Raw genomic sequence first — 27,529 nt, 5'->3', positions numbered from 1 at the left:
CGACACCGGTTGCGTTGCTGGTTTCTAAATCTCGTGGCGATTAGAAAGAAAACGTTATCTTAATTCCAGGGGTTAGGCCTTCACTTGACTTCCCCTGATTTCCTTGTAATTTCGTCCAACTTCCTCTTATTTTCTTGTCATTTAGTCTAAATTCCCCTTATTTCCTTGTGTTTTCGTCCAACTTTCCCTTATTTCCTTGTGACTTCGTCCAACTTCCCCATTATTAGCTTGTTATTTCGTTAAACTTTCCCTGAATTCCTTGTGATTTCGTCCATCTTCCCCTTATTTCCTTTTAATTTCGTCTAGTTTTCGTCCAACTTCCCCTTATTTCTTTGTGATTTCGTTAAACTTCCTATAGATTGCCCCTAATGTCTTAACGATTTCCCCTGATTTCCTAAGACTGATCCACTGATTTCCCCCCTTTTAATTAGACATTGATTTTGGTTCCCATCGTGCAAAAACTAGAACAATCGCTAACTATGGGAGACACGAGTTTCTCACGTTTGCCTGCTTGAATACACTTGTAAATGTAAATATTGTTTCGACCTGTAACGCTTCAGGTCTCCCACTGAAAACCGTGTAAAACTAATTCCCTAATTGTCGACAAGTGGAGATGAAAGGAAGTCGAACACAACCCAACTTTGCACTTAGATCGAATCCGTGTTCTCCTCCGGGAGTTTGTTTCAAGCCAACAATAGCAACATTACCAACTCTTTGTTGCACTTTTTATGTGGCGAACAAAAGGAACTCATCATGATGCACTTCCGCTGTTTCTAAGCCCAGTTTAGTCGTAATTACTTTCGTTTCGCGTGGAATGTTAACAAGCTTCGTCGTTATTTTAATGACAATTCTCGAATTTTTATGTAATTTAAAAGTTGGGAGATTGGAAGTTTTATTCCCTTATAAATTTTATAGGGGCTCGTTAAGTCGCAGCTTAATCTTTTAATCATATTCTGAAGCTTTTTCAATTTCGCCTCGAAATTCGAGCAGCTTTCAATAAGCCGCTTCAGGAGCAGAATATTACATCATTTCGGGCGATTTCTCTCAAGTGTCGCCTCGGAATGGAATATTGAAAAACATTTCAGTATTTTATCTAAAGACGTGTTGAGGTTTTCTTAAATTGTGTTGGTCCATTACGTTGATTCCGGAGGATAAAAAAGCTCTTTAGTTTATTCGCCTGTTAAACTAAAGTGCTGCTTTTCATTGACCTTATCCCCGATTCAACTCCATGCACTGCTGTAACTGTATCTTCAAATCCCATGTGGTTCTTGGGAATATCGAGCACCTCCAGTTTCGGCGAGAAATACTCCATTTATAATTCACGGCTGGAAGCTCGACGTCGTATCGACTTACTCCAACTTTGTTCCAAGACAATCTAGGCTACAATAAAATTCTCTTAGTGCTAATGACATCAGACACAAAAAGAAACAATGCGATGTTTTTACTGGAAATTCGACTAACCCACTCATGTTGAGCGTTTCCGTGCTGGTTGACCAACGGAGCTCATCAATCTCGATCCCCGTGGCGATTGGAGCCGTTTATCGATGATGATTTTGAGGAGATAATAGTGTGGTACAGTGCAAGTCGAAATTGTTTAACGGGAATTGGCCGCAAAGAACTGGGTTAAGGCTGCGGGTTTGACGGACTCGAGAATTCAGACCCATCGACGTCAGAACCAGCAGCATGGGCCCTTTTCCTCGGCTTCCTCGTCGTTCTTGTGCCTCTTCTGCGCCTTTCCGAACGTCTTCCCAGCTCCTCTCTAAGGCTGCATACACCTGATTTCCAAAATAACTTATTTCCCCTGATTTCCTAGTGAATTCCTCTGATTTACCCTGATTTCGCCTGATTTCTTAGTGATTTCCTAAGAAATTATGCACCGATTTCTTAGGATGGCCAACCCCTTGTTAAGGCCCCTCTTTGAAGCCGGTTTCTTCTTGGCTCTCCTTCAGATGAACAGTCTTGGAACTATTTTCTTCTTGTGCAGTAGGTTGCAGGTTGAAAACCGATTTCCTACCTGAGCGTCGATAAAGATCCTCGAATCTGAGAACTCAAGTCTAGAAATCTTTAATTATAGCCGTTTTTCCGCCCATCATCGTCAAATTAGTTGCGAGATTAATTAATTAAATCATTACGCAAATCGGCGCTGCGACTCTAGAAGTTAACACCTAATAAAGCCGGAGATTTGGAGTCAACGAGAACTTGAAGAAGTTGTCAAGGGTGTTAACGCAACTTTTTCGACGTTTTTTAGGGTTATGCAAGCCCCAAATTTAGAATACGTTTTGCAAAAGGTACTAACCTCGCGCGTCCACAGAAGTAGTCTCAAATTGAAGAGTGGCCATCGAGGAAGAGTTTAGAGGCACTGAAATGGCACAGTTGTCCACTTTTCACCCACTTTTGTCCATTTTAAAAAGATGCGAAGCACAACACTTGACGACGCGCCGCACTCGTGACCTTCGCAATGGACCAATCACGAGCGAGTGCTCATACATGCCAACTTTAATAAAAAAAGACATTTTGCTCGTAAAATTTTTATTTAAAATTATGAAAATGCACTAAAGAAACTATTGACAGTGGATGATGATAAAATCACGTAATTATTGCTAAACAAACAGATACACAACCTTAATTACAGCTACCTAATAAATAAAAAAACGACTAATCTCTACTCTACGATTTTAACGCTTCTTGCAGCTTTTTCCTAGCCAGGGCGACCCTGTCCTCCTGCCTCTTAATGTCCTCGTCTGAGATATTCACCGCTTGCACTAGAGGTTGCTTGGGGTCTAAAAACACCCCGGGATTCTTCTCGAGCGCGGATTTCGACCCAGTCTGTCCTGTGACCGGCTGAGTGGAGACGTGCAACGCCGTGGCAACACTCTGTATAATCGTCTCCTCGCTAACATTAGGCCCTACAGGTTTAAGCCCTTTCGGCAATTCCATGGCTTCGAATTCCGTCCCGTCCAAGTCACAGGCTCGCAGCCCTTCCAAGCGCTTCTCCCAGATGAGCTGTTTGGGCTTCTCCTGGTTCCCGTTTTTGTAGTCAGATTTGACTTTGCTCTCCTGGGTTTTGTAGACAGTCACGGGTTGTTTGAAAATGGACGCTGTTTGCCGGATTGGGGGCACCAAGGAAGCGTCGTTGCGAACGCCGCGACTGTAGTACATCACGTCCACTTTTCCCACGGAAATTCCGGTTTTTCGCAACATGTCTTCGCGCTGCCATCGCTTGGGTAACGTCGCACATTCGTACTTTGTCTTTTCGATAGTTAAACTCATTTTTATCAAGACGGTTCTAACAATTGTCAAATTTATGACAGCGTATACAAAACACAGCTGACGCGCACTGCCAACTGTTACCGAGTAAAAATCACTAGGAGTCGGTAAGGTCGTTCGCTTTATCCCCACCCGGCGCGGTCGATAAGAGTGGTCGGCGCCGGCGGCGATTCAAATTATTACCTGGCTTTTTTTAATAATAACCAATATTACTGTTTAATTGATTTTTTGTTTTTATTTATGGACGGTTGTGCGACTTTCAATTTGATTTTTCATTAGCGAGCGCCGCGTGAAGAAAGTGGGACTGAGATTATGAGGAAATGGAGTCGTGGGGAGTTTTTAGGTGGAATTTGGAGCGTTTGCCCTCATCACGACGGAACTACGGGGGTTTCGCAATTGCAGGGCGGTGTTTCGGGGCATCCCCGATTTAACTTGCAGAGTTGTTGCCATACAAATGTTTACTTTGACAGTTATTTTGTTATTTAAGGTTAACATTATTGTTTCCCCAGAATTTGACAATATGAAGATGGTTGTGTTACATAATTAATTAGCGAAGCTCTTAAAGATGTTCAAAGTGAAGTGAAATTTTCCTCAGATGCGACTGCTGTTTAAAAACGGTAACAAAGATTTACATTAATAGAACTTACACGATCGTCTTTTGTACCCCAAAACCCCATTCACATAGCCCCACCCTTGCAACATTTGCAACAGGAACGACTTACACGATAACAATTTTGAAATTTGTGACCTAAACTAGCTGTACAGTAAAATCATTTTGTTATTTCTACGTCCGGGTAATTTATTTCCATCAGCCGCGTTCCTGGAGTTGAAGAGAAGGGTACTCTCCTTCACCTTTTTTAAATATCAAACTTTTACATGTCATCGAAACAACAATGAGCAAGAACTGAAAAATCAGTTTGTGGTACATGCACACAGACGCTGGTTCTTTGTTGGACGAAGCAATTAAAATAAAGCTGGCGGCTACAAATGCGTAATTGCATTTATAATATTGTGGCCAGAAAGTGATTACTCGTAAACATTGTTTTTGCCAATTAAAATTTCGCTCGGAAGAAAGAAATTAGTTCCAAATAACATCAATGGATTTATTCGCAGTGTCGAGGGAAATAAATAACATAAACCAAAGAGACGGAAAAATTTCAAACAAGAATTGTAGCCGCGTACATTGGAGCCTAGGAGTCGAGAGACGTCTGGTATTTTATTTCTGCGAACAAGATCGTAGGGTTGATACGGCCACTCCTGCCAACTGTTGAAAACGCTAAGAAAATGTCGCAGTTTGTTTTAATTAATTCGTAGCAGTCCCGTTAATTCTGTGAGAATGTGTAACACTATATGGGGTGTTTCACACCAAATCGACCACTTTTGACCCCGACTCTTTTCGATTTGACAAAAAAATTTAGATCTTTTTTCAAAAAATGGCTTTTATATTTTTAAATAGCTATAACTTTTTCAAAAATTAACTTATTAGGACTTTTCAGAAAAAAAAATATATTAAGTACTCTATAGAGTAGATAAAGATAAAAAACTTTCAGCCAAATCAAATAGAGTCGAGGTCGAAAGTGGTCGATTTGATATGGAATCCCCCATATTGAAATTGAGCAAGGACTCCAACGACCGCACCTAATTCCCCATAAAAACTCTTAACTGATGAAAATAAATACAGTAGCTCTGAAGAGATAATTTCCAACGTCGCTTCCAGCGTCAAAGTGGAGGCTCGTGCTGGAATATATCTCAAGACTATAACGAGCCTTGTCTCCTGACATAGTGTGGTAATATTTCCAGCTGTCATACCTTAAAGAGGCCATACGAGTCGGCGGCGTAATTGCGCTTTTTGCATAGATCTGCAAAATTAACAGGTGCTGCAACGTTAGATAATAAAAAGATAGAAAGTCTCTAAATTCCCTACAAGGCGATGCTGTTCATAACCAGATCGGAATTGGCGACAAATATAGAAGAAGGTGCGCTAAGACAACACCGATAATGAAAAAATCGCTTCGCCTACACCACCTACATCGCCTTTCGCGAACGCTGTCCAGGTCAGATGATGTAAGCCTCCGCAGCCCGAGCTGCAACATTTTTCATGGATTTTAGCACAATACTCGATTAAGTCTGAGATTCGACCTTAATTACTTGCTTTGTTCTCGAGAAAAGCGGACTTTCAATGGGACTTTTTTCGACAGTTTGAAGAGTGTTTTCTTGGAGACTAAACCAACTAGTAATTTTGTAATTACGGGTAATAAGTGGGTGCGAGGTAATGACTGCCTTACCGCCCGATTGAGTTTCCTTCAAGACTTGCATGTGCTTGATTCATTACTGGGAAGATCCCGCTCTCTGCGGAGGAAAATTAATAAATTACTAGCTAACTTCTTTGTTACGACACATTCGTACGATTGGACTTTATTAAAAAACGCTTTTTGTTGTGAAGAGGGTTCGCTTCATAATGGACCACCTTCATTGTGGCAGTTTCAACGGGAATTTTGCTCCAAAAGCACAAGTTTGAGGTAGAAACTCGCACAATTACATATTTCATGTTTACTGTGTTCAAACATCACAAAGCGCGGTACGGAATTCAGATAATAGAGCCGTTTGAAGTGGTGACACCCGGAAATCATTTACTATTATAACAAAAAGGGCGGTGGCTGGGTTGTTCTGAAGGCAATCTGGGTCAGATTAGGCCCTTTTTACGCGGAATTTCACAAGGGTTTTAGTGGTGCGATCAAATCCGGTGTACCATTATTAATAAGTAAGTTGCAGCTTCTGGAATGTTGGGGTGTCGGACTCCGGGAGTTTTCGGGGTCTCGTATCTCCGGAACTAGAGGAGATATCAAGACGGGGTAAGCGGGGGTGTGTTTTTGAGGTGCCCAATGACAAGAATCGTGATAATGTACGTTTTAATCTAGGAATTTTGAGCGAAAAAAATGACTTTTAAGTGGGTTATAAAAAAAATCTTTATTTTTGTTTTTTTTTGGTGGTGCCACTGGGACAATTGGGATGATTTTCTGCAGGATTGTACACTTTGAATTGCTCTTTCGATTCCTGCATAAATTGACTACATTACACTTGATATTTATGGGAAAAATGGGGTTAGAATATGCACTACAACTCCGGGAGTTTCCGGGCTCTTATAACTTCGGAAATAAAAGAGATATAATGGTGTGGGAAGCGTGGGCGTAATTATGAGGTGCCCAATGACCAGAATCGCAAGTTTGTTCGATCCAAACTGCAAATTTTGAAGAAAAAAAATGTTACTTTTTAGTGGGTTAAAGAATCTTCATTTTTATTTTTTTTTGTTGGTACCAGTGGGGCAATTGTGACGATTTTTTTGCAAGATTGTAGACTTTAAAATGGTTTTTCGATTCCTATAGGATTCAACCAGATCAAGCCTCGTTTTATGGGAAAAATTGGGGGTTAGAATATGCACCTCCACCATTTTTCCCGATTCTATTTTCTCTTAAAAAATATGTTAATACGTGTCCAGAAGTGAGAAATTTGGGCTTCTTTGCAGCAAAATTGAACAAGGATTCTAGTGGTGCGATCAAATCTGACGTACGACCACAAATAAGTACGTTGCAGCTTTTGGAAAATTGAGGTGTTCGACTCCGGGAGTTTCCGGGGCTCATATCTCTAGAACTCCGGAACTAGAATAAATATAAAGACGGGGTAAACCTAGGAGTGTTTCCGAATTGCCCAACGACCAAGAATCGCAATTATACCTATTTCAAACTGGGAATTCTGAGAAAAAAAAAATTAAAACCTTTAACTTAGAGGGTTAAATAATATTAATTTTTTTTTTGTCTGAACCGTTGGAGCAATTGGAACGATTTTTTGCAGGATCGTAGACTTTGAGTTGGCTTTTCGATTCCTGCAAAATTCAACCAGATAGGACTTCGTTTTTATGTGAAAAATTGCGTTGAAATATTGCATCTAGACTATTTTTGCCCTCTTTTATTTCTCCTTATAAATAAGTTAAATATAAGTCTACATATAGGGAATTTGGTCTTATTTTGTCCAGAATTTAACGAGGAATTCATAGATGCAATGAATTCTAATGTGCGATAACAAATAATTAAATTGCAAGTAGAAGAAAGTCTTCTCAATTACAACTGAATGTTCTAAAGAAAGAAATTTACACCAAAGTTCTTTTGCTTGTACGTCTCGTACTATCGCTCTCATCAGGATGAATATATCCGAGTTTATACTCTTTAAGACGCTCTTTCGAATGGTACCAGCTTCATCCGGATCTTGATGAAAGTGCCCTTAAAAATGGAACTTAAACGAAGCTAAGAATGCAAAATTTGAAAATTTAGTTTGATACGAAATGCGCGCCTTGTTCTGCTCGTTTTGATATTTTGAAATACTTTTTTATCCACACTCATTGATCGTGTTCACTGGAATGACCGCTCCTGTCCGCGCCAGAACCTGAATTTCATAAAATAAATTGAAACGTGATTATTATTGCACCACAAACAGGAAAATTGTGACAATATTTCCACGTCTGCTTTCTGAATGCAAACAAAGCGAATTACAGTAATAAATATCTAATTAACGTGTGCAGCAACTAACTAAATATTCATTGTCAAGAGCGCCGAGTGCAGAAACATCCAAAACAGGCACATTCCCACCTAATTAACGCGCGACTTGCAAAACAAATTTGCATTTCACTAAAATGTCACATGTTGCATAAGGAAGGTCGCCGGAATGAATGAACACGTTCTGTTGCGAAAAATTCCCACAAGCGAAATAAATAACTCGTTGTTTCCAGGTCCGGAAGTTTGGGTTCTGGAAGCGGCGAACGAGCGAAAAAGGAAACGGATGTTGCAGCTATGGCCACCGCGGATATCGACAGTTTAGAAGACGCCCGGAAATTGGTCAGGGATCTCCGGCAGAAGACGCGAGCTCAAGCGCAACAAATCCTCGCGTGGAGGCGCGCCTGCAAGATGCAGGTAAGTCCAGCACGCATCTGAAGCTTCAAGTGGTAATTTTGTTGTTAGGAAATCCTGATTGCGCGGCTCCAAAGGGAAAAATCAGACCAGTTGAAGTTCTTGAGCTCGAAACTTCTCCTCTTCCAGTCGCGGCTCATCAGGAAGCAGAAGGATATTTCCGCCATGTTGACGCTCCGAGAGAACATCATCCACAGACAGAAGATTATTATAGAGACTCTGTCGAATCGCTTGACGGACAACGGGCTCGAGGTGGAGGTGACGGACCTCGACACGACTCTCCCAGACTTGGACTCTTTGAATGATTCAGACAGTGCGGTGGTGATGGAGGATATCGACTCGGACAGCAACATCTTCAACGTGCCGAAATTCCGGTCGGGGAGCTCCGATGGCATCACCGTCGTGCGGTCGATTTCCGACGCCATCGACCCCAGCCTCAAGTACACTTCCATGCGAAGAAACAACGGGTTTCTGCGGCGGCCTGAGATCCTCGAAACCGTCTACAGCGTGGAGGAGGACGCGGATGAGAACCAAGACGGTAAAACCGACGCCAATAAGAAGCGAGACGCGTTTGCTTTGCGGGGTAAATCCTCCGGGAACGTGGTGGAGGGCGAAGAAGCGGCGTGTCAGAAAGACCGGTCGATTGAAGAGAAAATGTGTCATGTCCCCACGTGGTCGGAGAAGACGAGCGAAGAGAGCGAGGAGGAGAAAGGGAAAACGAACCAAGTCAAAACGTACAATCGAGTCATGTCGAACCATCGATCCGTCACGAAACCAAAAGATGTAAAATACAAGAGAATCAACAAAGCCAAGTCGAAGAGTCTGGAGGAGCTGCGGGGGAGGCTGAAAAACTGGGTGGAACAAGGGAGCAAGCTGACAGGAATCACGTTGGAACACAGCCAGAGTTATGCTTAATACAGGTTTAACGTTTTTTGTTTGAAAGTTTCTTTGTGTTTGGTCATGTTTCTCGTTTTAACCACGCTCCTGTTGTTCTTCTGAATGTTTAATGTCAATCAAAAGAGATGTGATATTGTTTGCTTGATGTACATAATTTTATAACGTAGCAATCTTAGTCAATTCGTAGGGTTTTATTGTATAAAGTTAAAAGGTCTTACATATCAACTATTCGAGGGTTGTCACAAATAACCAGTTACCGCAACGACCAACCCGTTTTAGACATACTTGTGGGGGAAAACATTCACTTGCCTAAATGTATAAATGCTTTTTATTAATGATAAGACTCGAATCTTTTTGTATATAACACTATTTTTTATTACAACGTTGTTCCTTGTCCAAGTCTTGAGATCTCTCAGTTTTATCTGTACATTTCCAAAATGTGAGATTCGGCTTGTTATTCAACACAAGCTGCTGTAATGAGGTTGTGCTGTTTTATTTATTATCAGTTAAAATGTATTGTAATCAGCTAATGTACTGTTTATATTGTAAGATATGTAATGTCGGTGTAACAATAAAGACAATCAAAGTATTCAAGTTTGTTTATTTCAAAATCTGTCTCAGAAAATATTATTGCAATTTTGTGGTGAATTTCCGCCGCTCCGTTCCCGAATCCGAAAATAAAACAAAAAAAAATCTTCATTTCTCATTTAAAGAGTTTGACGTATGCAACCAACAATACACTGCCGTGATTTAAACTTGTTGCCAACCTTTAGTTACTTGCTCCTCATTTAGGGGATTTTCGTTTTTGACTCCAACAATTTCAACAAATACACCTCTAAAAACAATCGGAGCTCCCTCATAACAATTCAGAGGGGCGAAGAAGCCCCCCTTTAATCCCAAAGATTTGATTTAAACTCGATTATGGTCTCCCTGAAAATGAAAATCCCTAGATTGTCACCACAACTGTCATTCTTTTCTTGTCATATGTTCGCCTGTTGTGCTTCATTTCCATTTTTATTTAAAAAACCGTAAATAGCGTAGAAACGAGCAAGTTTTCCGTCATCAGCGCGAGCTGAGCTTTATAGCAATACCATTTCATCGGACACATCACACAGAGGTGAGCAAAGTTATTTTCACTTGTGGAATTCCAGTCATTTCTATTTAAAAACTCAATTTGTCGCAGCACAATGGGTTCGACCGAGATAACCCTAGAAGACCGACTCAAGCGATTTTTATACACGTGTAGTTATCATGGTGCTTACATTACGGGTAATTCAGAGAGGCACATTTGTAAAATCTCCAGCTCAGTTTTATTAAATTGGGCGAAGGACTCCCACGAGGCGTTTCTGAACAGTTTGATCACCGCCAGTGACGACCCCTTGTTGGTGGAAAGGTACACTCTGTTTTACACGGCGGCCGAAGTTTTACACATCCCCCAGGTCCCGGTGGAAGTGAAATTGTCTGTTAAGGAGGCTGTGTTTAAACTGGCGAAGAACGACGACGAGTTCTTCGATTTTCTCAAGTTCTTCACGCTGTTGGGGCCGAAGAAGAAGCAGAAGATCACGACGAGCGTGAAGAAGATGATCATCAAGTTTTACCACGAGAAGGAGCCGCGGGCTTTTGCAGAGAGCGTCGCCAAACAGGACAAATACCACGGTTGGGCGCACAAGGACTTGTTCAAACTCTGCCACTACAAAGCCAAGGATATCTGTAAGCTTCTGGTGTTTTATCCCAGTTTTTGCAACTCCTTTTGCAGTGTGTGAGCCCACTCTGACTTACTCCCTCTTTGGGGTGAAGAAGCTCCCAGAAGGAGGCGATCCGGAGGTAAAATCAATCGTTGAGTACCTCTGCAAAGTCCACGAGCTTCGCTCCACTGAAGACACCAAGCGAGCTGTGACTCTCATGAAAGAACTGCACGCGACGGTGGACCAAGTCAATTCAAAGTTCAACAAAAACGAAGAAATCTGGTTGGCGGCTCTTCCAGAAATGACCACCCGCGAGATCCTCCAGTGTCTCTACCGGTTTTACAAATTCGGGTTTTTGAAATCCGGCGGACAGTTCCAGGGGGCTGTCATGGGGGCCCTCACCGACGTGGAGAAGATAAAACGAGCGAATCTCCACCCAATTGAGGTGTTCATCTACTTGAAGTTCTTCGAAAGGGGCGGGAAACCCGCCGACCCCAAACTCCTCGACTACCTCCAGAAGAAGGACATCAAGGAAGACACCTTGAAGAGGATCGTAACTCCGTCGGAGCCAAAATGCAAACCAGTCATCCACAGCATCAACAAGTGTCTCATGCTGTCGTACGAAAACGCCCAAGCCACCGGGAAGCGCTTCATGGTGACCATCGACGTCACCGAGAAAGCCGAAGAGACGTGTTTCCACAATAAACGGATCAGTTTTCTGGAAGCCGCGGTGGCAATCATACGATTTCTTTGCAAAGTCGAGAAGAACGTCGTCGTCGCCGTGTTCAAGGACAATCAAGTTAATTTCGTGGATATCGGAAAATGTAAGTTTGACGAGTTTTCGGTTGGTTTTACGACTTTTGATTGCAGCGCATTCAGCTGTGGAGAAATTGCGAGAGCACACGGCGACTTACATCACCCCCGGGGCGCCGCTGGAGTGGGCGCGCAACAAAAAGAAGCAAATCGATGTCTTCATCAACTTTATGAGTTGTCGGTGGGCGTCGGCGGTGCCCACGGAGATTAGGGACAAGATGGACAAGCTGCCAGAGGCGTTGAGTAAATACAACAAGAAGATGAAGACTGAGGCTAGGTAAGAGAGACGAGGGGAGAGGACGAGGTGATAATGGGGTTTTTAGGGTTGTCAAGTTCTTCCTAGGGGGGCCCTCCGCCGCGTTTGCAGACAACAGTAAGAACATCTTGGCGATAGCTGGCTTCTCCGTGAAAGTTCCTAGAATCTTGGAGGCCTTCTGTAGAGGACAGTTCTGTTAGAAGACTTGGATACTTTCCCTCCATGCAAAGTGTTCAATCTATTTTTATTAACCACGAATTTCGAATAACGAACAACCGAGACTTTGCACTGATGTTTAGAGTTAAGTCGTAAAGTTTTTGGTTCGGCCAGAGTGGCTGCTTAGTTTTGTTACCAAATTGGCTCAGTATTTATTTTTTTTCTACTGAAGGAACTTTCTGTGTTGCTTTATTAACGATATTTTAGCGTTAGTTTGTAATCTCAACTCGAAACACGAGTTCCATACTTGTTCATTAATATAATTAGGTGCCTTGAATATTATGGAAGTCTTGTTAAGCGAATCTTTTGTAACTTTGATTGTTGACGCACAAGTTGTTTCATAGTTTTGGTGGATATAATCAAATTTGCGACTGGTGATACCATTTAATTGTCTGTGAATGCATTTTACAATTCATCCTTTTAGAATTTGGTTTTCGTTTCGTTTATTTTTATACTTGTGTCCATTATAGTTGAATATTTACAAAAATTATGTAATAAAGACTTACAAAACAACCGCACGATTTTTTTTACAAATATTGCACTAGCTACAAAAACTGAAAGCGCATTGGTCCATTCAAATTCCGCACTCGGGTCGTCCAATCAGTGCTAAGTTCGCACCAATCACAACCCTCCTACCTGGCGGGAAGTTCAAATTTACACCCAGTTTTCGTGTGTTCGATCCACAACTTCCGTCTTCACCAAAATCTGATTTGTTACGTAAACAATATTCACGTCTCTGTTATCCCGATACTGCACCGCTCCTCTGTCTTTATATTTCTTCTTCCCTTTGACGTGTCTCGTCTTGTTCTTTGGACAGTGAACACAACAGGTGTGCTCTCCACTCTTCTCCTCTTTCGGTTTCCTCACCATCTGCCTACTCCCCGTGAGTTTACTGCGGTTCTTCGGCATCCCCGCAAGAATACACTGTTGAAGAAGAAGTCGCTCTGACTCCGTCAAATCCGTGGTTTCTCTAGCGCGCGACGGCCCTCCTTGCGAGAGATTCTTATTTTTTGGCATCCCAGCGATAATACACTGGCGGAGAAGCGCTTGTTCCGCCTGAGTGAGATCTTCAGAGGGCTTCGCCGGGACAATCCTACACTTCTTCATTCCCTCCAGAATGCACTGTTGAAGAAGCGCCTTCTCCGCCGTGCTCAGGTCGCTGGATTCCGCGCGTTTCGGCATCCCTGCTTTTATACACTGCTGCAGAAGAATATTGTCGGTTTCGTACGAATCGTCGCTGAACGACGAAAGGCCGTCATCGCTGGTTTTTCCTCTGGGAACTTCCCTCTTCTTGGAGCGTTTGTTGAACTTCTCCTTCGTCTGGGCTTTGCTGGAAATCGCCGCCATTCCAAACTTGACGCATTCTTCCAGCAACTTGTCGTCATCGTCGTCGGAGAAGTTGGAGTTGACATCAGAGAAATAATTATCGGTGGTGTTTTCCCCCTGGGTTGATAACACGCTGAGATTGGAAATGGAGCCCGCGTGACTTAAACCCGCCGGAGTGTCTTCAGTGAAGTATCTTCTAATAGCGTCGTCGGTGCTTGGAAGTTTAAGAAACTCGGGTTTTGGGTAGTTGGATTCGATCCCCACGATGCACTTCTCGAGGATGTCGGCTTCTTCCTCCGTGACTTCCTTCCTGTTCGTGTCTTTAGCTTTGGGCATTCCGGAGAGGATGCACGCTTCTAAAAGAGCGTCGTCTTCAGAGTCTTCTTCTCTATCCAAAAGATCGCGCTTCTCCGCCTCCAAACTATCGTTGATTTTCTCGGAGAGATCGGAGTTGGAGCCCGCGTGGCTCAAAAGAGCCGGAGTGCCCTCGGTGCAGTACGTGCGCAACGAGTCGCTTGTAACATCGGCTTTGTAAGGCGTCGCGGCGCTCGGACTCTTGCTCTTCACCTGGCTGTACCGATTGCTCTGCATGCCGATGTTAATACACGCGGCTAAAATGTCTTCGTCTTCGGAACTCTCGCTCAAATCCAAAGTGTTGAGATCTTCTCCGTCGGGTGGAGCGATTTCCTCGCGCGACTCCTTAACATCTTTCTCTTCTTCGTCGAGACTGCTGAGACTCGTGGCTGCCGAAAACTGAAGAGGAGTTGACTCAACTTTGAACTTCTTGACGACGTCTTCAAAGACGCTGCATTTGGGGGGAGGCTTAGGGGGCTCTTCCTCTTTGAGGGGGAAGACCATGGGGGTTTTGCGCGGTCTGGGACTTGGAGGGACAGTCTGGGAGGGCGAGTCTGGGAGCTCGCTTGGGGAAATAACTCCACTGGTGAGGCGGCTAAACAGAAAATTCGTAGAAAAAATGTTGGAATTCATTGATTTTTACCTAAAGTCAGAGACGATGGAGCTCCTGTCGTCATGAATCGAGTGCTGGTCGATGCTGTCCAAAGACCCCAAGGAGCTGGACCTGGAGAACATCAACGGAGTCTCTTCAGCGTAGTTTACCACTTCTTCAAACTTGACTGCTTTGACTTCTTTCTTAACAATTTGCTCTTCTTTCTGTTCTTGTTTGGGGATGGAATTGAGGGAGCCGCAACTCGGCACCCTGGAAAAGTACCCCGGGGTGCCTTCCTCGCAGTAATTGACTGGTTTTTCCGGCGACATGAGTCCTGAGCTGAATTCCGACTTAATCTTCCTTGGAGGGGCCTCTGCTTCTTTCGTGTTAACCTCAGTGGCGTTCCCACTCTTCCTGCCTTTCTCCCCTTTGTCATCAATCCGCAGATCCGACATTGAAGTCGACGTAGAAAAGTTAAACGGAGTCTCATAAGGAGTGTCTTCAGTGCAGTACGTCTTCACCGTGTCCTGAACAAACTCCGTGGCTTCAGTCTTTGGGATTTTATTACCTCGATCGGAATCAGAGTCGTCTTCAGCGTACCGCAACGAGTAATCAGTGGGTTGATCCAAGTCAGTCTCTGCATACATGGTGAAGCTCGTATTGAACCCCTTGGCGACGCTATTGAAGCTGCAATTTCGCTCCTTTTGGCTCTCCGAGTACTTTTTACTGAAATCCACCGGTTGCTCGCCATCCTGGTCGTCGTCGCACACAGGGCGGATGAATTTTGAGGGCCTCTCTGATAGGACCATGTTGGGAAGACTTATCGTGCTGCAGTTTTTCGGAAACTTCTTCTCTTTGGAGCGCGCGCGCTCATTTATACCCAGACTTGAAAAGGCGCCTGTGATTCCCATCATTTTCACAATAAACACGAAAATTGTTTTGGTTACTAAATTGACAAGTGACAGGTACTCATGTCAAACTGTCACTGTAATAATTTGTGTGAAGTTAGCGTGTTTTAGCTGCTTAAATCCCTAACCACCAAGTCCGTTGCACACAGCCGAATGTAACGTTAACTATCAAAGTATTGTTGGTTGCCTACGTAAAACGTTAAAAATGGTAAATTAAAGTGGTGTTAATGTGGAAAATGAAGAAATTCTGGAGTTATTATGAAAAGAAATCAAAGAGTAAAAATGATAAAAAAATGTTTTAGCACTTCCACTATTAATTATTTTTCATCGATTAATAAAAAAAATATTTAGATTACTTTTTTTTATCATCCGCAAATTTAATCGCTTCTTACTCAATTACTCATTGACGTGCGTAAAAATCTCGCTCAGTTTTAAATTCTGGGTAAAATTCTCTGTAAAATGAAGCCAAATAACGCAAATTTGTTCCCAAAATAAGCGAGATCTCGACTTTGGAACTTTGACATACTTTTAGTCATGAATTTTTCCGAAAAACTCCAACTTTTGACTTTTGGAAAATCTGAGAATTAGTTTTTAGCTACAAAATGGCAAACAAAATTTTGTGGTTTTAAAGATATCGAAGTTTAGAGCCTGAAAATCCACTTTCCAAAACTTTGAACGGCCATAACTCGGTTATTAGTTATCGCACGTAGATTTTGAGCACGGGTTTAAAATCTGCACGAAATTCTGCGTGAAATGAGCTATAACGATACAAGATTACTGTAAAAATAAAAAATATTGGATGTTTTTATTGATTCAAATATCTGGTAAAAAACAAACTAAAAAGTATGAGAAACCAAGAAGAAAAAACAGCCGCCCCGCTCCCCCGCACAGCGATTATCCAATTCTCCATCGAATGTAAATTGCTTCCCCTGAAAAACTTGACGAATCCTTTTTCTCCCCATTCAGGCCCCCACGAGTTTGCAATCAGCCAATAGGGAACGCCATCTTCGGTGCCCCAACCGATGACTTTTCCATAGGTAAAGCCCATAGAACCATCAAATGCCGAGGATTGGTAAACACCTAAGTCAAATCGTAGAAAAAATCAATGACTTAAGTCATCACTCACCTCCTGTGTAATCAATATAGTCTTGATATAATACAAATCCGGTTATAACAGGCCCGTTTGTCATAATTTCCTTTTGGATTTCCGTCGCATTATTTTTAATAAAATCAAAGCTTTCGCCAAACGTTTTATTGGAATTCAAAGAAGAACCACCTTGGCACTGTTGAGGACACGCTGGGCGTTCTTTCCGAAGAGCTGATCCCTCTGAAAACGGCAAGCAACCCTAAATTAATTAGTAATTCTGTAATGAACCAACTTACTTCGCCATCAGGGTAGTCACCACCGGAAACAATTCCTTCGTCGATGTAGTAATGAAGAGAGTTTATCGCTCGCTCTAAAGCAGCGTCTAAATTAGTATACTCGCAAACCCCGCAATTTTTACAACACGATATTAAATCTTGAGGGGACAACTGATACTGTCTTTGCCCCGATGACCGAATGCAGAGAATATCGCTCATCGTTGACACCAAAGCAAAAGCCCAGTCTCCACTGCAGTTCAACTGGTTTCTAATCTGACCGATGGTGGACTTGCAGAAGGGCCATTTTTCCCTGGCATCGAAGGAACTGGGAATTTCTTCCTGGGCCCGCAACGCCTGGAGGAAGAGGAGCGCGAGGACCGCCAAAAGCACACGAGTCATCGTTCTTTCAACTGACGAGATATCTAACGAAATCTTATCTCTTTATAAGCATAACACTTAACTTTGGGTTATTGGAAACATGGTGATAAGGTTCTCAGAGTTTTATTTCACAGTAATTGTGAAAAAAAATCTGCTTTCCGCTGGTTTCGAACCGGTGTCTAAATGCTCTTCGACTTCCTCGTCCATCGCAATTTCAACGATACCTAGATTCTAACTAAAAAATCCGTAGAAAATTTCTAAACGACATGAATTTTATGTATCAAATATTTTCTCAGTTTGAATAAATATTGTCTAAACCAGCTTTGAAAATTACAGTTAAAGAATTAAATCTCTAGTTTCTCCTAGATTTGTTCGATAATTAAAAAAATCTCTTTTTCCCTGCAATACTTCAAAATTCCCTAGATTCGGAAAAAATCCCTAGCATCGGTTAGTCAAGCTCCACACCTCTAAAGCTGCGATCGTGGTAAGTTTCCCGGCGCCTCCGCCAGATGTGGCCACCGCTCGAATGTCATTTCCGGCTGAAACAAGCTGATTGTTGTCAAAGAAGAAGGATGGTTCCCATTTCGTTTCGAACCGTTTCGTCGTCAACATGTTCAACCATCAAACCATTTTCGATCGCGACCACCTGATCGATTCATCGGTTAATTAACAGTAAAAAACGAAGAGTATTTCAGCAGCGAACACAACAAACGCATGCGCATCGGTGATCAAAGACAAAGGTGCTGTGTACAAGCAGAAGAGTCAGCTGAACTTTAGGAATGGCTTAGTGGGTTTTGGGTGTGTTTTTGTGGTGTTGTGGGGTTATTTTGTGCAGGACAATGTTTAGTGAATGTGTTTATTTAACCTTCTTTCTTTGCTTCCTCCCCCGGATTGAAAGTGGTGAGTTGTAGGTTTAAGGGTTGAAGGGCGCCCCCTGACTAAGTAACTAAACGGTGGTTTCTCCCTTGATGCACGCAGTTTTTTAATTGGGGCAAGTAGATGGAATGATTGCAAGAATTACACAACCACATTATCATTATTTAATATTTACAATTGGTGGTCCATTAACAAGCAGACAGACAGTATTTGATTCAGTAATAAGTCGTCACGCTTTCCGGGAACGTTCGATTTTGTAACCGACACAACTTATTGCACTCAAACACCGAGGAAAATGTCGTAATTTAGACAGCAAAAACAAATCGATATTGCAGAAGAAATGTAACATTTGTGTTTTGAAATTGGCCGTTCCGAGGAGGCTTTGGTGGAAAAAGTCGGTTGGCAGCATTGGATATCGGTCACTCTGATTTAGAGGATTTAACAAGTGAGGATAACAAAAAGGAACTAGGATTCATAGCCGTTTTGTTCCCTTTTGGCCACGAGATAGTTTTCCAACTCAAAATTATAATAAATATTCAGAACTTTGATCGCCCATAACTCAGTTATTTGTACACTGATTTTAATGAGTTTGAATTATTTGGATTTTACGTGAAATTCTGCGGAAAACGAGCACCATTTCTTTAATATTGCTTCATAAATAAGCGACCGAGTCGGAATTAGCGACCGAAAGGCAGCTAACTTCTACATCGATAAATAGAAAATTCCCAATTCGAACTATCAAAGATCGGTTTCTATGCTAAAAAATCGCGAGAAAAACGATTCCGAAATGGGTTTCTTAATATTTGGCTTAATTCCGGAGATATCGAGAAAAATTCTAATTTAGAGAGGGTAACAAAAAGGAACTAAATTCCAAAGCCGTTTTGGCCACGAGCTAAAACCCCAGCTAATTAAATTTAGAGTTTAATCAACACGTATGGATAATTTTATTGTAATTTCTACTGTTTAGTTGGGTGCCGTTGGTGGAAGCGAGATGGTAATTATCCTCTCCCTGCGTGCATGTGGTCTTCTATTAATTTAATTTGGTTAATACACCTATATCGAACCTGGAGCGTTTACGTCACATGTTAATATTCCCCCGTAATTAAATTAAGAGAAATGAAGAAGATGGTTGTCGCTTCAGGCCCTCAAAACCTCTCGTTCTTTTGAACTTTCTCGATCCGCCATTTATTTTTAAACTCAAAGACACTAGTAAAAATAACGTAAACGAAAATAAAGTGGTGATTTGTGTCTTGACATACGCTGGAAAAAAGTCAATAGCAACTACAGGTTTATTTCTAATCGCTTCGAGTTTGTTGGAATTCTACGATGAAAGAATACTGATTAGGAGCGATACGGAATTGGAAAAGCGCTGGAAGCTGGAATTGTGCCAAAATGAAAATTTGTATGGGTGCAGTGGTATAAACATGGAATTGTTTACGTTTATGGGTCGTCATTCAAACGGGCGCTAATTCTATAGGAATTCCAAGAGGGAAATTGCAGCTTTGGAATCTGAAACGTGGTGGTTTTAGTGCTTCATCAACTCTTGAAATAAAAATGGACATGTCGAAACGGTATAGAAAGCGTGTTTAAGCAAGACCACATTTTCCGCAATTATTTGGTTCATAATCGTTTTTATCTCCGATTGTATAATATGCTGTTTTACGATTTCGTTCACCTCCGCATTGATAAAGTAAAACGGCCGCTTCTGTGTCAAATAATTAAAGTGGACTACTTCAGGCTAGTTCAGGCGTAACACTAAAACTTTGTCTTTCCTACAATCGAACATAAAGCCTTGTACGTAATTCGCACATAATTAGCCCAGGGCATAATACTTCTCAAAAATGGCGTACACCTCATTTCCTTGTGATTTCGTCCAACTTTTCCTTATTTTCTTGTGATTTCGTAAAACTTCCCCTGATTTCCTTATGATTTCGTCTCACCTCTCTTTATTTTCTTGTCATTTTGTTTAAATTTCTCTGATTTTATTGTGATTTTGTTCAACTTCCTCTTATTTCCTTGTGATTTTGTAAAACTTCTCCTGATCTCATTATGATTTTGTTGAACCTTTCCTTATTTTCTTGTTATTTCGTCTAAATTCCCCTGATTTCATTGTGATTTTGTCCAACTTTTCCTTGTTTTCTTGTGATTTTGTAAAACTTTCGATTTTCTAATGATTTCGTTTCACCTCTCTTTTTTTCTTTGTCATTTCGTCTAAATTCTCCTGATTTCATTGTGATTTCGTCCAACTTCCCCTTATTTCCTTGTGATTTTGTCCAACCGCTCCATATTTTCTTGTTATTTTTCTAAATTCTCCTACTTATCTTGTGATTTGGTCCAAATTTCCCTTCTTTCTTTGTGATTTTGTAATACTTTCCCTGATTTCTTTGCGATTTTGTTCAATCTCTCCTTATTGCCTTGTGATTTCGTCTTAATTCCCCTGATTTCCTTGTGATTTTGTCAAATTTCCTCTGATGCCCTAATGATTCTCCTGATTTTCTAACGATTTTGTAACGATTTCCCCTTATTTCCTAAGACTAATCCACCGATTTTCCATGGAGGTTTACCCCTCGTAATTAGCTTTTGTAGACTCGCTTTATTTATAAACTATAGGGCTCGTACACCAACCTAAATTGGTTCCAAATTTTTGAAGTTTTCATGTTTTTTCCCACGTTGGCCCCACTGTTTCAGACCTGCCAACATTGAAATTCCACCACTGACCACATTGTATTTACATAAAGTGGTTTCTAATCGTTATAACTGCGATTGTTTGATTCATGGCTATTATCGATTCCTCCGAGCTATTGATACTTTCTTATATTCACGAGCATGAGTCATTAGAATCAAGGTCATAAATGTCAGTGATAACGCATTTCCCGATTTTCCTGTCCATGCTTGTGTTATTTGCGTCGTTATTTTCTTTAACGATTTTGTTTGTCTCAGACAGCGGCACTTTACATGTTCATCGTGCTAGTCCTGATTGATGCCGCTGGAGGTCAATGTTTATTTAATTATGATTGGAGTTTTTTCTTGTTTGTTGAACAACCTGTTTGTTGGAAAAATGCGATTTTGATTTTTCGTATCTTACCTTTGGGAAGGCCAGCGAATAGCTCCCGCCATTGTTGTCATTTAAGCCCAGTTTCGTGTAGCTTGCATAAGGTAATCTCATAAAATCTTTACAATTGCTCCAGCAGGCAAAAAGAACATTTGGAATCGATCCGTTCAGACAATGAAGCTATTGACGACTAAAATAACACAATAATGAACCAATCGTTTATTGGCACCTAGTTCTATAAAATTCAAAGCGGGCGTTACGACAAATATTTATTCAATCAACTTCCGATCGTGAGTTTCACATTTTTGATATCACCAAGGTTGGATCATGAGTCACAGCAGGAACTCCCCATGTCAGTGGCCTCTTTGAGGTTCTCTCATTCAAGTCCGCGCTTATTATCGTTGCGAAAAAACAAATAAAAAGCACGACCGTATCATGTAACTTTCATTTTACTGGCCATCATGGAATTAAACAAAACGAGCCGCTGTTTTCCTTGGATTACCTCTTTTATGCGTAATTATGTAGAAATGATGGCTGTAGGGAAATTCGCTGCTCATTCCATCCGAAATATGTACGTGAAACTTCATGGGGTTATCGCCCAGTGCTTCTCTTTGTTGACTCGGAATAATTTTCCACAAGTGTTCTTTTTCCCGACTTTATTTCGTCCAGATTACCGCAAAAAGTCGATTTGATGTTTTCGCCCGCTTCCTAATAAAAGAAACGTCTAGACGGCAGACGTAATATTTTAGCTCGCATTCCTCCGATTACCACAACACAATTACACCTGCGAATTAGAAAGAAAAGGTGGCGAAATTAACTCCGATCGAAACGCGCAGATACAAGTTGTTTAATTTTATTAAACGGCATAAAAATCGCAGAATCTACATCTCGGCTCAACTTTACAATTAACTTCATTATGCAGTCGAACGAGGTTCGGGAAACTCTCAAGTCATTTGCGTATTTCAACGCACCAGGAAAAGTGAGGCTCCTTCAGGACTTTTCTCTCACCAATAGTCCGTCATGTGGTCTCATTTATTAGTTAAATTCTCCTGATATCCTTACGATTTCGTCTAATTTCTTTCCATTTTGTCTAAATTCCCTTGATTTCATTGTGATTTCGTCTATCTTCCCCTTATTACCTTGTGATTTCGTAAAACTTCTTCCGATCTTATTGTGATTTTGTCCAACTTTTCCTAGTTTTACTTATGATTTCGTCTCATTTCTTTTTTTCCCTAGTCATTTCGTCTAAATTTCCCTGATTTCATTGTAATTTCGTCTAACTTCCCCTTATTTCTTCGTGATTTTGTTTAAATTCCCCTGATTTCATTATTATTTCCTCTAACTTCCTCTTATTGTGATTTTGTAAACCTACTCCTGATCTCATTGTGGTTTTGTCCAACTTCTCCTTATTTTCTTATTATTTCGTCTAAATTCTCCTGATTTCCTTGGGATTTCGTCTAACTTCTCTTTATTTTCTTGTTATTTCGTTTAACTTCCTCTAAATTCCTTATGGTTTTGTCCAACTTTTCCTTATCTCTTTGTGATTTCGTAAATCTTTCCCTGACTTCCTTATGATTTCGTCTCAACGCTGCTGTTTTTCCTTGTTGTTTCGACTTCCTCTTATTACCTTGTGATTTCGTAAAACTTCTCCTGATCTTATTGTGATTTTGTCCAACTTTTCCTAGTTTTACTTATGATTTCGTCTCATTTCTTTTTTTTTCCTAGTCATTTCGTCTAAATTTCTCTGATTTCATTGTAATTTTGTCCAACTTCCTTGCGATTTTGTAAAACTTCTCCTGATCTTACTGCAATTTTGCCCAATCTCTTCTTATTTTTATGTTATTTCGTCTAAATTCCCCTGATTTTATTGCGATTTCGTCTAACTTCCTCTTATTTCCTTGAGATTTTGTCAAAATTCCCCTGATTTAATTATTATTTAGTCCAACTTCCCCTTATTTCCTTGTAATTTTGTACAACTTCTCCTGATCTCATTGTGATTTTGCTGAACCTGTTCTTATTTTCATGTTATTTCGTCTAAATTCCCCTGATTTCATTGTGATTTCGTCCAACTTCCCCTTATTTCCTTGTGATTTTGTAAAACTTTTCCTGATCTCATTGTGATTTTGTCCAATAGTCCGTCATGTGGTCCCATTTATTAGTTAGTCACGCCAATGCATTATATTGTCGCTGCTATCAATTTAAGAGGAAGCTGGTGTCGTTCAACAGGAAGTGCCTAACGATTCCGAGCAGAGTCAACAGACGCAACAAAGTTTCCGCGCTGAAATTAGGCAAAAGGCGTTCAAATTTTAAAATTGATTTTCCTTCGTTCGTGTGTGGAATCAGTTGGCGCGTTCTTTGCCGCCAGTTGAAATTCTAAAAAAAGCATTAATTTATTCAGCGATAGCATAATGTTGGTCAGATATATGGCGTAAATTAAAAATTAATTTGCAAACTAGCAGCGACCTTAAGGCAGGCGCACGCGAAAATTTGTCAGAGATTGGAAACGGTCTTGAAATATTTAAGGGCGTGAAAATATCTTTTTTATTGGGTAGATATGGCAGAGATTTGGTTTTAATGCATTCATGAAATTTTAGAGCGGGAAATTGCTAGGTAGTGATAAGGGAGCGATGCTCTACGAATATTGTGATTTGTGACCCGGATAGATTTACATATTTTTTAATAATGTTGTGATGCTATCTTAATTAATAGTTTTAATTTAAGCGACGTTTGACACAGATTCTATCAGTGTAATTAGAAATTTGCATACAGATAAGAACTGGTGGAATTAGGACTGACGTGTTTGTGTCACACGGCTTCAAAAATCCCTCAATTAAGGAAACATCCCCGCAGTTGCACTCCGAAAAGCGCACTAGTATTAAAACACGATTAAAATTCCTTCAGGACCTCCTAACGGGAATAAAGGAGAGACACCGATCGATTTCCCACTCAGCTGAGTTCGGGCAAGAAGGTGAAGGATAATAACAACGAGAGATAATGGAGGAGAGACCGATCTGCATGCCTCAGATTTAGCAGTGGTATTTGCGGGAATTTACATTCAGTTTCAGCAACAAAGAGACTCCGCGCTCTGGAGTTTTTACAAGCAAATTTCAGTTTATTTAATATGGACGAGGATGTGGTTTGGAGCGATGGACGGCGGTTGCATTATTTATTGACCCAGTCATGTTAGTGTGCAGTGTAATTACAACGAGCACTAAAAAAGAGAAGTGTTTAGAGTATTGATTTGTAATTTTTTTTTAGGCCTTTAGGGCCGGAATCATATCGCGCCCAAAAATGAAAACAATGACACTGCGTCATGCTCTGACGTCTTCATACGTCGTCATCTAGCGTTGCAAAACGCCTTCATTGTGATGCAGTTCATGAAATATTGGTCATTGTCTCAAGAAAATTATTAGGCGTCGCTTTCATCGCTATAATTTCGTTTTTAAGGGTCGGAAGTAATAAATTTGATTAAAATTGCGTAGTCACGCGGCGGTACCTTTTATCGTTTCTTTAATTCCAGTCTTTAACAATAATAATTATTATTACTCGAACCATGAAGGTTGTGTGGTAATGTATACCCGGAGATTATCGTAATCACGGATTTAATTCAACGCGGACAGGAAGAAACCATAATGAAGAAAAAGTCGAGTTAAAAATGCATGAAACTGTCGAACGACTCGTTATTTTACAAAAACTGATTAAACGAGAAGTTTGTTCCAAAGTCTTTTACGCCGAGTTTGTTAATTAGCGGCCGACGAATTTTTAATCTTCTTTTATTTTAATATTTTAACTGTTTTGACAGGGAAATTGCCAACAAAGGGACTTTCATTTATTGAACGCTGTGGCTCTGATAAAATATACAGTTTTTAATTACCCAACTGTCCATCTCCACACCCTTGTCACCAAATTCTAAAACAGTTTCCCCCGGTTTTAATAATGGAGGAGTTAAGCGACGCTCCCAATAATTCCCTCGAATTAGCGTAATTGACCCCCACGGAAAACGTGCTCGAAACTCTCGGTTTTTCATGAGTCACACTGTAGATACGGAAGAGATTTTGCTGAAAAAGTTGTTTGTATACCAAGGCCAAAACGTGTTCCTTTTTTGCCCGAGCCTTATTTTAATGCCGAGTGATTTTGTTCAACTTCTTCTTATTTCTTTATGATTTCGTCTAATTTCCTTATGATTTCGTCCAACTTTTTTTTTATTTTTTGTGATTTCGTCTAAATTCCCCTGATTTTCTTGTGATTTTGTCCAATTTCTCCTTATTTTATTGCGATTTCGTAAAACTTCCTCTTATTTCCTTGTGATTTCGTAAAACTTTCTCTCATATCGTCCAACTTCTCCTTCCTTATGTCCTTGTGATTTCGTTTAAATTCTCCTGATTTCCTTGAGACTTTGTCCAACTTCCCCTGATTTCCTATTGATTGCGTTATGATTCCCCTGATTTTCTAGTAATTTCCTAACGATTTCTCCGGATTTTCCTAGACTAATACACCGATTTTCCAGGAAGGTTAACCCCTCGTGTAAAACTTTCCGAATCCTGACCTGATGAAGCAAATCGGGCTTTGTCAAAATTGTTTAACTAGTGCTATCAGACAGCTGTTTGACAATCCAACCGTGAAAATGCAGGTGCGAGTCAAAAATGGCACTCAAGTGGGGAACCATTACGAAAAACTGTATTACAACCGATTTGCAGAGCGATAGAATTGTGTTTAAATGAAGTGAATTGAAGAAAACATGTAAATGCCACTCGTATTTTTTTCTAACCTACTTTAACCCCTGGCAACCCTGCTGTGTACTTAATTAACACTTTGTGTAGGGCGTGATGAAATAAGGGCAACGGCAAAAAAATGTTGCTAGGGCAATTAAGGGCGACAAAGGGCTGGGATAATTTATTTTGAGGGTTTTATTGGGTGGACGTCACAGGATCACTCCTTGAGGTCCTTCAGGCGATTTTGTTTATTTCATCTGACCGTGGAAAGAATCCAAGAGTGATTACATATTCCTGCTCCACTTACAAATCGCTTGTTTACTTATTAACAGTGCAAACCAAACCACCGGCTTATTTGAGTGTTTCAACATTAATTTTTAGTTGCGGCGCAGCCTTTCCGGGCGTATTTATCTTGACCATGCCTAATTAAACTTTAATCAAATCCGCGTCAGTCTTCGGATTTCCATCACAATCTAAATCCGATCCGACCTGAGTAAGCACGATCCAAACCCCGTTATTGGTAGCGACTTTCAGGAATGCAATCAATAAACCGACAACAAAACGAGTTACAAGTAAACAGTTCAATTTGTTATCACAATTCTCGGGAACTTGATAAACACCGCGCAATTATCAGGTTCCTCCAAGAATCCATCGACCGAATTTACTACCCGGAATTCTGATTCATCGTGCTTGGAATTGTAGCCGTGGCTTCAACTAGTGAAATTTGCGGGGTTTGAAAAACACTTTCGGCACACGTTTTGACTAAAACGCGACAAATTGGCGAGTTTGTTGCCGCAAATTGCGGATCGTTTGGTTAATGTGGCGCTTTAAGTGCACAAGCGAAAAAATGTTCAATGAAGTGGAAGACACTGATGAGGAGGGAACACGGTGGAAACGCTAATTATGATAAATGGACGCATTTAATTTTTAGAACCGCCACTTTTGGAGTAAATCAGCTTTCCTGTATTTAATTACCGCGGATGGTGGAAAGTGCAGTGAAAACTTCTTGCACACGAACGACAATTATCATCAGCCAACACCTGCAACTATTCAATTACGTATTTCGCTTGTGTTGGCGACACTGCAACGCTGACTTGTTTTAATAACAATTAATAGAGACAATTTAGTTATAAATTGAGTGTATCCGGCACTCGCACAGCTCGTTAATTATCTCAAATCGATTGGAAACTGGACGAATAAATAATCGATTTCAAGACAGGGAAACTCGCAATTTGGGGTTGTATCGAGGGCCAGTTATTTACAGGCGTAATCCGCCACAGAAACCAGAGGACGCCATTCAGTCATTATCTAAGAGATTTCAATGGCAGATTGCGCGGATTTTTCTCGGTGTGGCTCGATTTTTATTATCTGAGCTTTTTCAATTCTTCAGCGCTAAATGTTTTATATTGCGTTTGAATTATTTGGGTCAGCAGCTTCAGGAATGTTTAGGATTATTGTCGTTGTTGCGAGGAGCGCCTTCTGAAGGCTAACGTAAGCGGAAACTAGACAAGATAATTCTGGAGATAAGGAATGGAATGGAGAAAGAAGTCCAAGATTCTTGCAAAATCTCGAATTCAAAAGTTAAACTTTTGGTGCTGTTTTACGCAGAATCCAAAACTGGGCGATATTTTCACGTGTGGGAAGAAATAATCGAATTAGAACCATTTAAAGTTGCGGATAATGAATTTTTAGTATCTACATGTTTAAACCTGTATAACTGCGACACTAAGCCAGATAGAAAAATGCGGTTTTTACCATCGTTTTCCTTGGGCTTATTTACATAATTTGGCATAATCAATAAACAAATCAAGGTTTTTCAGCTTAATAAATTTTATTTCTAGAGGGTCGAAATTACAAGAGTTGCAAAAATTCTGGTT

The 27,529-nt window shown here is 40.8% G+C and overlaps 6 protein-coding genes across 9 annotated transcripts in view; 3 read left to right on the top strand and 3 right to left on the bottom strand.

The window, feature by feature from the left end:
- The window catches only part of LOC148175741 (uncharacterized), a 39,658-nt gene extending 29,947 nt beyond the window's left edge, over positions 1-9,711 (top strand). For both annotated transcript variants that reach the window (XM_088034134.1, XM_088034133.1), the window contains 2 exons: positions 8,048-8,228; positions 8,277-9,711. In XM_088034134.1, the coding sequence (XP_087890260.1) occupies positions 8,048-8,228; positions 8,277-9,140 (1,045 nt within the window). In that variant the 3' untranslated portion in view covers positions 9,141-9,711. The remainder of the gene's footprint in view (positions 1-8,047; positions 8,229-8,276) is intronic.
- MBD-like (methyl-CpG-binding domain protein 2) lies at positions 2,513-3,343 on the bottom strand. Its single transcript, XM_088034160.1, has one exon. The coding sequence runs from the start codon at positions 3,268-3,270 to the stop codon at positions 2,668-2,670; it is 603 nt and encodes a 200-aa protein (XP_087890286.1). The 5' UTR covers positions 3,271-3,343; the 3' UTR covers positions 2,513-2,667.
- A 341-nt stretch (positions 9,712-10,052) lies between the features above and the next one.
- Positions 10,053-12,605, top strand: LOC148175740 (RNA-binding protein RO60). Of its 2 annotated transcripts, XM_088034111.1 has the most exons (5): positions 10,053-10,239; positions 10,306-10,832; positions 10,879-11,631; positions 11,678-11,897; positions 11,944-12,605. In XM_088034111.1, the coding sequence occupies exons 2-5, from the start codon at positions 10,310-10,312 to the stop codon at positions 12,074-12,076; spliced, it is 1,629 nt and encodes a 542-aa protein (XP_087890237.1). In that variant the 5' UTR covers positions 10,053-10,239; positions 10,306-10,309; the 3' UTR covers positions 12,077-12,605. The 2 variants fall into 2 exon arrangements, with proteins under 2 accessions (XP_087890237.1, XP_087890236.1); XM_088034110.1 differs by having other exon boundaries at positions 10,053-10,832.
- On the bottom strand, positions 12,463-15,370 carry LOC148175739 (adenomatous polyposis coli homolog). Its single transcript, XM_088034107.1, has 2 exons — positions 14,416-15,370; positions 12,463-14,367 (listed from the first exon to the last, which is right to left on the bottom strand). The coding sequence occupies exons 1-2, from the start codon at positions 15,276-15,278 to the stop codon at positions 12,747-12,749; spliced, it is 2,484 nt and encodes an 827-aa protein (XP_087890233.1). The 5' UTR covers positions 15,279-15,370; the 3' UTR covers positions 12,463-12,746.
- Positions 15,371-16,063: 693 nt separating this feature from the next.
- On the bottom strand, positions 16,064-17,101 carry LOC148175738 (cathepsin B-like cysteine proteinase 3). The gene is made up of 3 exons (XM_088034137.1): positions 16,656-17,101; positions 16,399-16,618; positions 16,064-16,352 (listed from the first exon to the last, which is right to left on the bottom strand). Exons 1-3 carry the CDS (start codon positions 17,031-17,033, stop codon positions 16,078-16,080), a joined length of 873 nt encoding a protein of 290 aa, XP_087890263.1. The 5' UTR covers positions 17,034-17,101; the 3' UTR covers positions 16,064-16,077.
- A 431-nt stretch (positions 17,102-17,532) lies between these two features.
- The window catches only part of kuz (zinc-dependent metalloprotease kuz), a 31,384-nt gene continuing 21,387 nt past the window's right edge, over positions 17,533-27,529 (top strand). The window contains exon 1 of one of the 2 annotated variants that reach the window (XM_088034102.1): positions 17,533-17,912. In XM_088034102.1, coding sequence (XP_087890228.1) covers positions 17,852-17,912 — 61 coding nt within the window. In that variant the 5' untranslated portion in view covers positions 17,533-17,851. The remainder of the gene's footprint in view (positions 17,913-27,529) is intronic. The other variant, XM_088034103.1, reaches the window with a different exon arrangement.

This window comes from Gnatocerus cornutus, chromosome 4, assembly GCF_029298725.1.
Source record: "Gnatocerus cornutus isolate USDA-ARS CGAHR chromosome 4, icGnaCorn1.1, whole genome shotgun sequence".
NCBI lineage: Eukaryota > Metazoa > Arthropoda > Insecta > Coleoptera > Tenebrionidae > Gnatocerus > Gnatocerus cornutus.
The sequence above is the reverse complement of the archived record's forward strand: the minus strand, read 5'-3'. Positions and strand labels throughout refer to the sequence as shown.

Bases quoted from the DNA above. Each gene is read 5' to 3' on its own strand.
- MBD-like (XM_088034160.1), bottom strand. From the start codon at position 3,270: ATGAGTTTAACTATCGAAAAGACAAAGTACGAATGTGCGACGTTACCC.
- LOC148175740 (XM_088034111.1), top strand. From the start codon at position 10,310: ATGGGTTCGACCGAGATAACCCTAGAAGACCGACTCAAGCGATTTTTA. The intron at 10,833-10,878 runs GTAAGCTTCTGG...CTCCTTTTGCAG, and splicing joins CTACAAAGCCAAGGATATCT to TGTGTGAGCCCACTCTGACT. The intron at 11,632-11,677 runs GTAAGTTTGACG...TTTTGATTGCAG, and splicing joins TTTCGTGGATATCGGAAAAT to CGCATTCAGCTGTGGAGAAA.
- LOC148175739 (XM_088034107.1), bottom strand. From the start codon at position 15,278: ATGATGGGAATCACAGGCGCCTTTTCAAGTCTGGGTATAAATGAGCGC. The intron at 14,368-14,415 runs GTAAAAATCAAT...TTTTCTGTTTAG, and splicing joins TCCATCGTCTCTGACTTTAG to CCGCCTCACCAGTGGAGTTA.
- LOC148175738 (XM_088034137.1), bottom strand. From the start codon at position 17,033: ATGACTCGTGTGCTTTTGGCGGTCCTCGCGCTCCTCTTCCTCCAGGCG. The intron at 16,619-16,655 runs GTAAGTTGGTTC...TAATTAATTTAG, and splicing joins GTGACTACCCTGATGGCGAA to GGTTGCTTGCCGTTTTCAGA. The intron at 16,353-16,398 runs GTGAGTGATGAC...GATTTGACTTAG, and splicing joins CTATATTGATTACACAGGAG to GTGTTTACCAATCCTCGGCA.